Raw genomic sequence first — 13203 nt, 5'->3', positions numbered from 1 at the left:
AAAATTATATCTATTTTTAATTTTTGTAGTCGTGTAAAAAATTTTTTGGGGGAGGAGGAGTTCAGTCCATTTATATTCATTGAAAGGATCCCATTTCCCTTCTCCATCTCTTTCAATTATATTTAGGTCTTAATGTTCTAGTCGATCTTATCTGTCTCTGTTTTCTTGGTCTTGCCCCTTCTTCTGTATTTGTATTTTTAGTTTCGTCTTCTTCTCTTGGCTGCTCCTTCTGTTACCATCTCTTCCTGTCTCTTTGTTTCTCTTGCTGTACCAGATTCAAAGTCACCCCCTTCCATGAATGCTTTATAGTTGTCATAGAATCCATTGCTTTAAGTGGCCTGTCCAGTCTGTATCTTTTCGTATCCCAATAAATTAAAATCCCTTCTGGGATCAGCCATCTAAAGTTCACTCCTTTTTCAATTAATTTTCTGGTTAAAAATTGATATTCTCTTTGGGATCTCTTATTCTCCTAGGGATCTGTTTGAAAACTACAATTTCTTTTCTATATTTCAAAGGGTCATCTCTCACTCTTCTCAGTATCTCATCTCTTATGGATCTTTTAAGAAATCTAACATGTACTTCTCTAGGAACCTTATTTCTTCTCGCATAATTTGAGTTAACTCAGTATATCTGATCTAATTCTCCTTCCATTTCCTGTTTCCCGATTTCTAATGCATCAGCCAGTAATTCCGTTATCATGTCTACAAAGTCCTCTTCCTTGTCTTCCATTATGTTTTGAAATCTTAAGAAGTAAGAAGCCTTTTCCATTTCCATGACTGCTATTGAGTCCTCTAATTCTCCATTTATTTGCATCAGTTTCTGATTTTCATTTTTTAATTCTTCTAATTTTGGGTCAACCTCTATTGATTTAATCTTCTATTTTTTGAATCCTTTGTTCATTTTTTGTGACCATCTATTTAAAATTTTCAAATTGAGAGTCCATATTATTAATTTTTTGGCTCATTTTATCAAGGTCATTTTTCGTCTCTTCATGGTTTTTCGTTGTAGCTACCATATGGGTGGCAATTGCCTCTTGGATTGCTTGTAGTGTCACTTGTGACTCTTTCTGGAAGTTGTTAGTCTTTTCTTGTTGAAGCATTGTATCAATTGATCTCTGATAGACTGGACTTGCAGAAGCAGAGGAAGGGGCAGAGGGTACTTTTTTGCCAGCTTTAGTTAAATTCGGGACACTCATTTTGTTCCTCGTCCTCAAATATTTTAATCATACTTTATAATCCACCGAGTAGTTCAAAATTGATAGTCTTTTTTCAATTTGAAATTAAAAATTTGTAATCCAATAAGCTCCAAACAAATAGGAGAGGTAAAAAGAATCACTCTGTCTCAAAACAGCTTGTAAGATTCCAAGTCAAGCTGCATTTATAATCCAAGGAAGTCAGATGACTTCAAAGCAATTTGTACTTTTAATTATAATCCATCCTGTAGAAAAAAGCAACCCAAAAAGATTCTTCTCTTTTTTTATCCACAATCTCCAGAACTGTAGATTTCAGGGACATCAAAGGGTTTAGTCCAGTGATGGTGAACCTTTTAGAGACTGAGTGCCCAAAAACTGGCCCTGCCCCTGCTCCACCCCCTGCCCGCCCCCACCCCGCCTGCCCACAGGGCCACTCACCACCTCCAGGGCCTGCTGCAGATTGCCCAGGCAGCCTAGCAGCACCATTGCGGCCATGCTCTCTGCCCGCACCCCGCAGCATCAACTGTGCGTGATGAGATGTGAGGGCAGAGTCTTGTCTACACTGCCTGGTTGCCATGTCCTTGGCTGTGCTGCTCTGTGTGGGCCATGCTCGGGGGTGACTCTCCTCCAGGGGAGCTGCTGATGAGGAGGGGTCAAGGGAGGAGGCAAGTCTGGGGCAACGGCATGTGTACCCATAGAGAGGGCTCCAAGTGCCGCCTCTGGCACACGTGCCATAGTTTCACCACCACTGGTTTAGTGTGTAAACTGTGTCTTGGCGTCTATCCAAGTTCTGACACTCCAGCCACAATATCTAGATAAGGTTAGCAAGCTAGGCTAAGTGTAGTTCTTAGTTTTGCCACTAGATGTCATTAGATGTCCATTTTGTATTTTTCCAACAGAACTTTACAAAGTTTACAAAGTTATAGTTCGATACTTTCCAATAAAAAAGTGAAAAGTTTATGAATATTAAAGCTCCCCGAAGTATTCTTCTTTTGTCCCACTCAATTATCTCCACAATAGTGTTGTAAGTTACTTTATTTTGCCCCAGGGGCTTAAACCACCACTTCTATTCAGGAGGGAGAAGTAAAAAAAAAAAAATCCCCCCCTTCCTTTAGCTTTGGGGATTTCTTGCTTTCGGGGACTTTTTCCCAGAACAGGTTTTTCAGTTGTAGAAAGATAAGGAAGATAATCTCACCCAGATCCGCTGCTTTGCTATTGCTTGGTTGTAATCGTTTTTCCCAGCGGTCAGCAGCTTCTGGCTGGCAGCATGGGTACAGTCAGCCTTTCTTCCTGCCGGTCCAGAGGCTTCCTTGGATTTTTCTGGTCTTCACCATCCAACACTCTTTGACTGACAAGATGTGCAGCATTCATACCCGTTCTGCATTTCTCCTTTTTGATTTGTGTGGAAGACTTTTCTCTATCACTGTGTTTGTTATTTATGCACTTACTTGATAGTTTTCTCAAATCTTACTGAAATGTTTTTTTTTTCAGGTGAAATTATTTATAGGCAAACCGACAGCGATGGCTGCCTTTATTTTGCCATTTGTGGTAGAACATGTTCCGTTGAAAGATACAAAGGGCCATGTGTATCAACTACACCCAGACCCACATCAACTCCCACAATAGTCTCCACCACTCCTACTACGAAAACTGCTGGTACTACTCCACCATCAGGCTGTCCTGATGCTATTCCACCACGGAAGGTAGGGTGTTGGTTTATTTTTTTGGTAATTTTTGATCATCATGTTTTCAGTGTAATGTGTTTTCCAGGGATATTTGGGTGTTTTTAGCCAGGGAAGAAGAAATTAATCTTTTTCCATTCCAAATGTGATTATTGGAGATTTATGTTGCACATGGCACTAACCCGATCTGGAATCTCAGAATCCCTCTTTTCCTTCATAAATCTCTAATCATAAGTATGCTATAAAGGCAAAGCATTACGAGGAATTATGTGAAACAAACATGAACTGATTCAAATTAAAATTTCTGAACAGAAAGCAAGTGAAATCTCATTTTTTAAAAAAAGTTGCTATTACCTGGAAGGGTGTTTGTTTATCACATTTTAGAACCACCTATCTGCCTCACAGTACACCATTTTGCTGATACTAAGGAATTTTGTATAGCAAAATGTATTGTATTAAAATATAATTGCTTGCAAAATATATGTTTCATGAAGATTACATACAGAAAAGCTAATTTGGATAAAGTAAACATACCAATTGCTACCATACATACATACATATGTACCTACGTGTACACACACACACACACACACACACACACACACACACACACACACATATGGTCTTTGGTTATTCGGGTTTTCTCCCAAGTAAAATTGGAAGTGTCTTGGCGACGTTTCGACGAAGTCTCATTCGTCATCTTCAGGCTGGTGCTTTCGGCTTCGTGCTTCTAGGAGCAATGTGTGATTGTAGCTGTTTCCTCCTTTTAACTGCCAGTGGGGGTATGAACTGATTGGATGAGAGCTTGGCTCTGTTCTGATTGGATGGGGGAGTGTTCTGTTTGGGTGGGGGCTTTGTTGTGATCAGGTTAGTCTGAGTTGCAGGGGGATTTAAAATGGTGAGCTGCATTGCTATTTTTTGGCTTTGTGTTCATGGTCGTGCCTCATCTTCATGGTGGGTGTCAGTTTGCTTCATGTATGGATTGGAGGGGTTTAAAGTGGCTAATGATGCAGCTGTGGTCTGGCTTCTGGTTTGTGGTCGTGCCTTATCATCGGTGTGGCTTTGGGTTTGCTTTTTGCGTGGATGTGTGGTGGTGACATCCTGTGTGGTTTTTTTGAGTGTGGGTCTGGTGTCATTTTTTGTGTTAGGGAGTCGTTTGTCAATAAGGGCGGGTTTCCAAATGGCTGGTAGGCGGAAGGTATCATTTCGTTTGTTCATGCTGTGTGGGCATTTTTCTATCTCAATGGCTTCTCTGATTATTCTGTTATTAAAATGTTCAGTTTGGGCGATAGGTCTGGTCTTTTTAAAGTCAATTTCATGTCCTGTGATTTTAAGGTGTTGGACCAGGGAAGAAGTTGGTTCCTCTTTTTTGACTGAGTTCTTATGTTCTTCAATGCGTGCACTTATTCTTCTGTTGGTTTGTCCGATGTATGTGGTGGGACAAGTGGTGCATGGGATTTCGTATACTCCTTGATTTTCTAATTCAATTTTATCTTTGGGGTTTCTTAGGATGGTGGATATTTTTCTGTTTGGGCAGAATGCTGTCTTAATGTTGTGTTTGTGGAGGATCTTACTGATTCTGTCTGTGGTGCCTTTTATGTAAGGGAGGAGGGCTTTGCCGTTTTCTTGTTCTCTGTCTTGGGTTTTAGTGGGGGTTTCTTTTTGGATTAGTTTGGTAATCTTATTTCGTTGGAATCCATTGGATGTAAGTACATTAGTGAGAGTGTGTAGTTCAGTTTTTAGGTGTTGTTCATCAGCTAAGCGTTTTGTTCTAGAGATGAGTGTCTTGGCTACAGAGTTGATCTGTGCTGGGTGGTGGTGTGAGAGAGCATGCAGATAGCGGTTTGTGTGTGTTTTCTTCTGGTAGATGGTGTGTCCTAGGGAGCCATTGGATTTCTTGTAGACTAAGACATCCAGGAAGGGAAGTTGGTTGTTAGCTTCTGTTTCCATGGTGAACTGTATTTTGGGGTGTAGGCTGTTGAGGTGTGTGAGGAAGTTGTCCAGTTTTTCTTTCCCATGTGGCCAGATTATGAAGGTGTCGTCTACGTATCTGAGCCAGAGTTTGGGTTTGTGATCCGATTTTTCTAGAGCTTGGGTTTCAAAGTGTTCCATGTAGAGGTTGGCAATGACAGGTGAGAGGGGTGATCCCATGGGTGCTCCTTCTATTTGTTTGTATTTTTGTCCGTTATAGATGAAGTATGTATTGGATAGACAATGGTTGGTCAGATCTAGGATGTGTTTTGGGGGTTATATTTGTTTTGGATAGCTGTCAAGGCTTCTTTGATTGGCACTTGGGTGAACAGGGATATGACATCGAAGCTCATGAGTAGGTCGCTGGGCTGTAAGTTTTGTTTCTTTATGATCTCTAAGAAATGTAATGAATTTTTTACGTGTGAGGTGATGGATTCTGCATAGGGCTGTAGTTGTTTGGCGAGAAGTTGGTTCCTCTTTTTTGACTGAGTTCTTATGTTCTTCAATGCGTGCACTTATTCTTCTGTTGGTTTGTCCAATGTATGTGGTGGGACAAGCGGTGCATGGGATATCATATACTCCTCAATTTTCTAACTCAATTTTCTCTTTGGGGTTTCTTAGGATGGTGGATATTTTTCTGTTTGTGCAGAATGCTGTCTTGATGTTGTGTTTGTTGAGGATTTTGCTGATTCTGTCTGTGGTGCCTTTTATGTATGGGAGGAGGGCTTTGCTTCTTCCCTGGTCAAACACCTTAAAGCCACAGGACATGAAATTGACTTTAAAAAGACCAGAACTATCGCCAAAATGGAACACTTTAATAACAGAATAATCAGAGAAGCCATCAAGATAGAAAAATGCCCAGGACAGCATGAATAAATGAGATGATACCTCCTGCCTACCAGCCATTTGGAAACCCGCCCTCATTGACAAACGAGTCCCTCTATTCTCAAAAAAAGGACTAAGCAGCTTTGGATATACAATACCTTATTATTCTGAGGAAAGAGTCACTTTCAGGATGGGGGAATTGAGGAGTCACATCATCTGAACACTATTGCTAACTAATCATTTTATTTGATGTGATAAAAACTGATATAAATCAAGAAACAAAGGAAATTTATGCTTGATATAGGGATAATTTTGCAATTAAGTACAGGTAGTCCTTGCTTACTGGCCACTTGTTCAAAGGCCATTCAAAGTTACAACAGCACTGATAAGGAGACTTTTGACTGGGCCTCAAATTATTACAGTCATGTGATTGCAATTTGGGTACTTGGAAACTGTGGATGGGGTTCAATTAAGCTTGTATATTATATATCTTATTTTAAAAACTATTTCAATGTGATGCTTACAGGCACCAAACTAGAAACTGGGAGAGTATGAATTCTAATCCTGCCTTAAACACAAAGCCACCTGGGCTTTGTGACTGGACCAGCTCTCTCTCTTAGCTCTATAAAGGAGCCAGGAGTAAAACACTTCCCCCAAAAAATCTAGCCAAAAAAATTGCAGGCATTAGTCCAGGCAGTCACGAGGAGTCAGGACTGACTTGGCACAATACACAGTATTGTATTTTATAGGCAGTAACTTTTAATTAATATTTATTACTTAATTTAAAAGAAATCCTGGCACTAGGTCCCCTTTTTCTGGGGTGATGGTGGTGGGGTGCGAAGAATTTATGCTTACTTGGGGGGGGGAAGAGTTTTCCAGCTAGAATTGGCAACCCAACATTGACAAAGGAGGGTAGAAGGGCATCATATGGAATTTTTATCTATCTATCTATCTATCTATCTATCTATCTATCTATCTATCTATCTATCTATCTATCTATCTATCCCTCCTGTCTACTCTTCTTTTTGGAATGGGATCATCTTAAAACCAGGTTTGTCATTATTTGGGGTTTACTTTGCCTGGTGAGTTTGGTTCCTATTTCATATTTATTAACCTGATCAGGAGATAGAAATGTTTTAAAAGATCTGAACTTTGGATGCTGAGGTAAAACTTTACAAATGTCAAATTCCAGACATTCCACTTAAGAACAGAAAGGTTACACAACTCAGAGAGCTGCAAATAATGCTTTGAACTGATGCAGAATTAGCGTTTAATGGGAAGTAGGATATTATAAATAAACTTTGTACATAATGTCAAATTATCTATATCTGGCACTTACTTAAACAGAATGTCATCAGATGGGCAAATATTTTTCCAAGAAGTGTCTCCTCCCTAACAAGCTTGTTTAAAGAAAGGAAAGTAAGGATCCTGACATCAAGACTTTTTCTGAATTAAGTTACAAAATATAGGAACCGAAAGTCAAATCTGAGTTAAACAGGACAAAAATGATCTCTTCCCTCTTTATTATCCATGAAGCATAATTTAATGTATGAAATTCATTTATTTATTTATTTATGAGACTTATATACCACTTTAAGTGCAAGCACTCTCTAAGCGGTGTACACCAGTAAGCAATGTATATATATATTTACATTGCCTCCAACAATCTGGGTCCTCATTTTACCTACCCCAGAAGGATGGAAGGCTGAGTCAACCTTGAGCCAGTGAGATTTGAACCGCTGACCTGCTGAACACAGTCAGCTAATGTGGCCTGCAGTACTGCACTCTAACTGCTGCGCCACCTCGGCTCATTTATGAATATATGAATACATGCATAGAGGTTTGTTGGGTCAAACTGTAAACAATTTTTTTTCTATTCCCAGGTGGGTGAGACATGGATAGAAAATTGCACAAAAGCAACTTGTTTAGGAAACAACAACATTGTGATAAGTAAAGTGGAGTGTCCACCAGTACAGAATATTGTGTGTGAAAACGGCTACCCACCAGTAAAAGTTCTCTCAAAGGATGGATGCTGTTATCACTATGAATGTGAATGTAAGTTCAAATGTTATTTCTGAATGGTTTTGTGGTAATAATGTGGTTTGATCAGCTTTTGATAGTATATGAGTTATTTCGCTGATATTAATCTCTGGGTACAGCATTTTTTAAAGTCCTAATTGTTGCCTGTTTTTCCTCTAATTTATCAGGTATTTGCACTGGCTGGGGTGATCCTCACTTTATTACATTTGATGGAGTCTACTACACTTTCTTGGACAAATGCACTTATGTATTGGTGCAGCAAATTATACCAAACTATAATAATTTTAAAATCCTTCTTGATAATTATTATTGTGATACAGAAGATCAACTTTCCTGTTCCCAGTCTATTATTATACACTACAAATCTTCAGTCATTGTGTTAACTCGCCAACACTTGAATGGGATAGAAGCTAACAAGGTAAAATTTGAAACTGAGATCCAGTGCCATTCACATGTAGAACAATAATCTTCACTCTTCCCTCAAAATTCTCTAAACAAATCTGGAACATGTGTCAGGTATTTCAGGGAGGTAAGAACTTCTCCTGTGCAAATGGAAATATTCTCACATAAGGCCACAAGTATCACCATGTAAAATGTTTCAAGTATCTTTAGTATTATGCAACCCTAGGCTTGCTTATTCAGAAATAAGTCCTTTGAGTTCAAAATATTTTTTTCTGAATAAGGAAGTGCAATGTAGGTAGTCCTCAATTTACAGCATTTAGTGATCATTCATTTAGTGACCATTCAAAGTTACAACAGTTCTGAAAAACGTGACTTATTACTGTTTTTCACAGTTACGACCTTTGCAGCTTCCCAACGATCATGTGATCAAAATTCAGATGGTTGGCAGCTGGTTCACATTTATGACCATTGCTATGTACCAAGGTCATGTGATCACCTTTTGCAACCTTCTGACAAGCAAAGTCAATGAGGAAGCCAGATTCACTTAATAACTAGCTAGCTTATCAGCTGCAATGATTCACTTAACAATTGAGGCAAGAAAGGTTGTAAAATGGAGCAAAACTCACTTAACAAATGTTTTACTTAACAACATAAATTTGGGGCCCAAGTGTGATCGTAAGTACCTGTATTCTCATGTATTAATGTCTAGAAAATAGTGAGATTTGTTGAAACTATTAGCTATTAGCCATCAATTAATGAAGTTAAAGATACAGTATGTTTATCTAGAGATCTGAGTGGAGATGCACAGAACCTATATTTTTGGAAAATCGGTGGAGGTATTCTTGGGTGCTTATGGGGAGGGCAAGTCATGACATGTGTTATGTCATTATAGTGTAACCCAGATCACAGACCATATCATATTCTTCATTCTTTCATGGGAGCATCTGCCAGATAGCTGGTATCTGGCAGAGAGGAGAGGTAGAAAAGCTACCATTCATCTGTAGTAGAGATCAGATTGAAATCAATTTATCGAACAGTGAAGAACACTGAAGAATTTAGTATGGTTACTTTTATGAATCATGAAAGAGGATATAGTAGTAGTAGCAATAGTAGTAGTAGCAGTAGGAAGAGGAGGAGGAGGAGGAGGAGGAGGAGGAGGAGGAGGAGGAGGAGGAGGAGGAGGAGGAGGAGGAGGAGAAAGAGATGGCACACGAAATGTATGTAAAGGCTGAGACACACCAAATTGTAAACATGCGTAGATGGATTCATCTTAAGTCTATCCATAACATGTATGTATGTATAACAATCTCAAAACGATAGCATGCAGGTAGAAGAAATAATTGATATTTCTTAAATTGAATACCTAATTATTGGCTATAAGAAATATAGCCATGTAAAGTTAGTTTTGCATAAAAGTGCACAAAGCATTCCTATACATAATAATTATGGTATATTATAAAAATTTAAGAATTATGTACTATTTATTTGGTTTGCTTAGAGGTGCAAAGATACAAAAAAATTAAGGTCAATCAAACTCTTAAAGCAGGATCAGATTCACAGTGATCCCTGGAAAAAAAGAGGATCTGTTTTAGTGAAGCATCTCACCTCATCTGAAGCACCTCTTAGTATAAGTCACAAGCGTAACTAGATCCATATGGCCTTTCCTAGCAGATGTATGTCTTACATCCTTGGAAAGCCACCTCAGTAGAGGGAGCCAGCCTCCATAAGATTTTCTAAGGTTACATGCACATTAAGGTCAAGTAATTTTATTTTTAAATGCATATTTCTTAATTAATAAATGGAATAATCCCTCCCAAATGTGTAGATAATTATTTTTAACATGCGGGTGCATTACTTTTTTAAAAGTATGGGTAATCAATTTTTTTTCTATACAAAATTGCTCTTTGATGCAAAATTATTCTTCTGTGCAGATTTATTTCAATGGGAAAGTCATCAAGGCAAGTTTCCATAAAGATGATATTTATATCTACACAATTGGCATTAATATGGTGGTTGAAATGGCTGAAATTGAAACTATTGTCACCTATAGTGGTGTAGTCTTCTCAGTAAAGCTTCCATTCAGCAAGTTTAACAACAATACTGAAGGACAATGTGGTAAGAAAAATGTTTTAATCCTACCAAAGCTTTTCTTATTCCATGAAATATTTGCAAATTCTTATGCATTTAAAGTAGTTGAAACAATACTTTATATATTTGCTCTTAGAAAAATGCTTGTTTCTCTGGTAAACTCTTGACTCTCTTGTCAAAAGTCACTTATTGTTCATTCAACCTGGATATTAGAACTTCTAATTACTGATGTAAATAAAAATGGAAAAATACATTATTTATCTCAAAAGAAATGATATTTTTTTCCAGGAGTATTCAGTAACATAGTCTAGAACAGTGATGGCAAACCTTTTAGAGATTGAGTGCCCAAACTGCAACCCAAAACCCACTTATGTATCGTCTGGTGCCGGATGGGTGTGGCCCATTGGGTGGGTGTGGCTGCAGTGGTAATGCCAGACTGGGTGGGACTAAAAAGTTCAATCAATCAATTCCAACTTTGCGAGATCTTTTTTTTTCCTGCAAGAAGTTCAAATTGACTGATTGATTGAACCTTTTTTTTTTTTTGCACATGGAGGTGGAGGCCTAAGGTGAAAAGGTTTTATGAAACTCAGCTGAAGGCCTAGGACTGGGGTGACGGCGCGCGTGCCCATAGAGAGGGCTCTGCGTGCCGCCTGTGGCACGTGTGCCATAGGTTCGCCACCGTGGGTCTAGAAACTTTGGAAGCAGAACTACAGGGTGTCATAGTTGATTAGACAATAGCTGCCTCCTTCTCTAACACATGATACAGAGTGCAAGTTCTCTTCCTGTTTTCTTTCAAAAATCTGTTTTTCTCCTGCTTTTATATCAGCTCTTGCAAACAACTGCAGAACACCTTCCTTTGCTGCAAAGTAAAGTGTGTTTCAAAGTTACCATCACTTTTTAAGTTGTGGTCTGTTGGCAGAAGTAAGTCCAATGCTATTTATTGAAGAAGGAAAACTCAAGCTGGAGAGTGTTCCAATAGCATTGTGAAACTGAGTAAGGAGTTAAAGCAGACTGGATTCATGAGATCTGATTTTCCCAAGGGATAGATGAATTTTTAAAAAATCCCTCTCATCCCTGTGGGTCGTATGTGTCTTCCTCAATATTATGTCCTCTACTAGAGGCTGGGGAGTTTGAAGGTTCTGCACAGTATCTTAGCTGTTCTTAGTGCTGTGCTCTTCAGGACTGAGAGATCTAATGTTGTTCTTGGGATCTATTGGAGCCACTCTCCGAGTTTAAGAGTCACAGCCCCCAAGTACTTCTCCTACCACCAGTGGGAATCACTTTGGCCTTTACTTTCCTCATTCTCTTTAGTTTCTCTTTCAGGTGCTGTTACTTCTCCAGCTTCTCATATTCTTTCCTGACATTGCTGTCACTTGGCACCACTACATCTACTACCAATGCTGTCTTTTGATCTACTACCATGATGTCTGATTAATTGGCCAACACCTACTTGTCCATCTGGATCTGAAAATCCCATAGGAACTTAGACCTGTTATTCTCCTCAGCCCTCTATGGCATCTCCCATCTGGACTTGGAAAGGTCTAGCCTATACACTATGCAGACCCAGTGAATAATACCAGCTATTTGTTTGTGCCATTCAGCGTATGCTGTTCGTGCCTGCATCTTACACCCTGCCACTATATGTTGGACTGAGGCCTCTCTGCATAGTCTGTACTTCAGGTTCTGCCTAGTGAAGTAGACCCCTGCTTCTATATATCTGGTGCTTAGTACCTGTCCCTGTGCTGCTATGAGCACTACCTCAGTCTGTCTTTTAATCCAGCCATTGCCAGCCACTGGCTGGCTTTCCCAATGTCTGCCACTTCAGCTATCTGTTGATGGTACAGCCTATACCACTTGTTACCTCGCCAAGGTGTTTACTCCTGCCTGATCTTTCTTCCACATCTTCTGCTGTCTGTGGCCATTCTGGTACTTTTACTTCTTCCATACTTGCAAGATGTGTTGTCTGCTTAATTGGCCTGAGATCACAAATGTTTTATTTTCATGTTATTTTCCCCAGGTACTTGCACTAACAATATAAAAGATGAATGTCGCTTACCAAATGGTGAAGTAACAGATTGCCCCCACATGGCTACCCATTGGAAAGTGCCTGATCCTAAAAAAGATTACTGCTTTGGACCAACACCATCTGTACCAACTGACACTGTAACACCTTCACCTGGATCATGTGGCCTAGCTCCTCTATGTTCCCTTATTTTGAATGAGTAAGATAGAAATTATTTTATATTTATTTTTTCCATCCAGTGAATCTAGATACTCCTAAAACTTTTGTTTCATTATCTTTAACCTAGCAAAACAATACACCATAGAACAGTTTTTGAATTAAGGTATCTCAAATGTGGTAAATTACAGAATGCATCCAAATTTCCTTTCCTACCCAACAGTAGCCATTTACCTCCCTATTGGGAGGGGAGGGAAAGGGAAGGCATATTTCCAATGTTCCCTGCCAGATTCCCACAAGGAAACTCAATGCAAAACCAGTGGGAAGTTGGAAGTTGCCCTGGTTCCCACTCATTTTTTGCCCACTGTTGGTCATTTTGTTTCTTCGTTTAGGTAAGGAAATATTTCTGAAACTATGACCAGATAAGATATAGGTTGTCTAGTATAATCATACTGGTTGATTAAATGAGTTTTTTTTTGCCAAGCAACATGAATTCCATTATTCTTCTTACCTATGCAGTCCTTGGCACATCTTCAAATCTGCTGCAAAGTATTTAGGAATCTTCCAGTAGATTTTGAAGGCTTGTTGGAAGCTCCAGTAGCAGAGACAGATCCTGATCCTAAGCAGAAAATGTTTTCACTCAAAGAATCCTGTTTATGGATTCTAACCAATATCTTTTGATGAAGAGAAAATTCTCTCTCCCCATCCTTCTGTTTCTCTCTCAATTAAATCTTAGTCTACATATTTGATTATGATACAGTAGAAAATTCCACCAAAGTTTAGATCTTTGCCCTAATAAGTCTTGCTTGATGGGCCATACAATG

The 13203-nt window shown here is 39.0% G+C and overlaps 1 protein-coding gene across 1 annotated transcript in view; it reads left to right on the top strand.

The window, feature by feature from the left end:
- Positions 1–13203, top strand: part of LOC120316556 (mucin-5AC-like) — an 82878-nt gene that overhangs the window by 54974 nt on the left and 14701 nt on the right. The window contains exons 32-36 of the mRNA XM_039362289.1: positions 2684–2895; positions 7554–7725; positions 7878–8128; positions 10044–10227; positions 12218–12422. Of these exons, the coding sequence (XP_039218223.1) occupies positions 2684–2895; positions 7554–7725; positions 7878–8128; positions 10044–10227; positions 12218–12422 (1024 nt within the window). The remainder of the gene's footprint in view (positions 1–2683; positions 2896–7553; positions 7726–7877; positions 8129–10043; positions 10228–12217; positions 12423–13203) is intronic.

Source organism: Crotalus tigris, unplaced genomic scaffold (assembly GCF_016545835.1).
Source record: "Crotalus tigris isolate CLP2741 ecotype Arizona unplaced genomic scaffold, ASM1654583v1 scf7180000019415.609845, whole genome shotgun sequence".
Lineage (NCBI taxonomy): Eukaryota > Metazoa > Chordata > Lepidosauria > Squamata > Viperidae > Crotalus > Crotalus tigris.
This window is presented reverse-complemented; position numbering and strand designations above follow the sequence as displayed.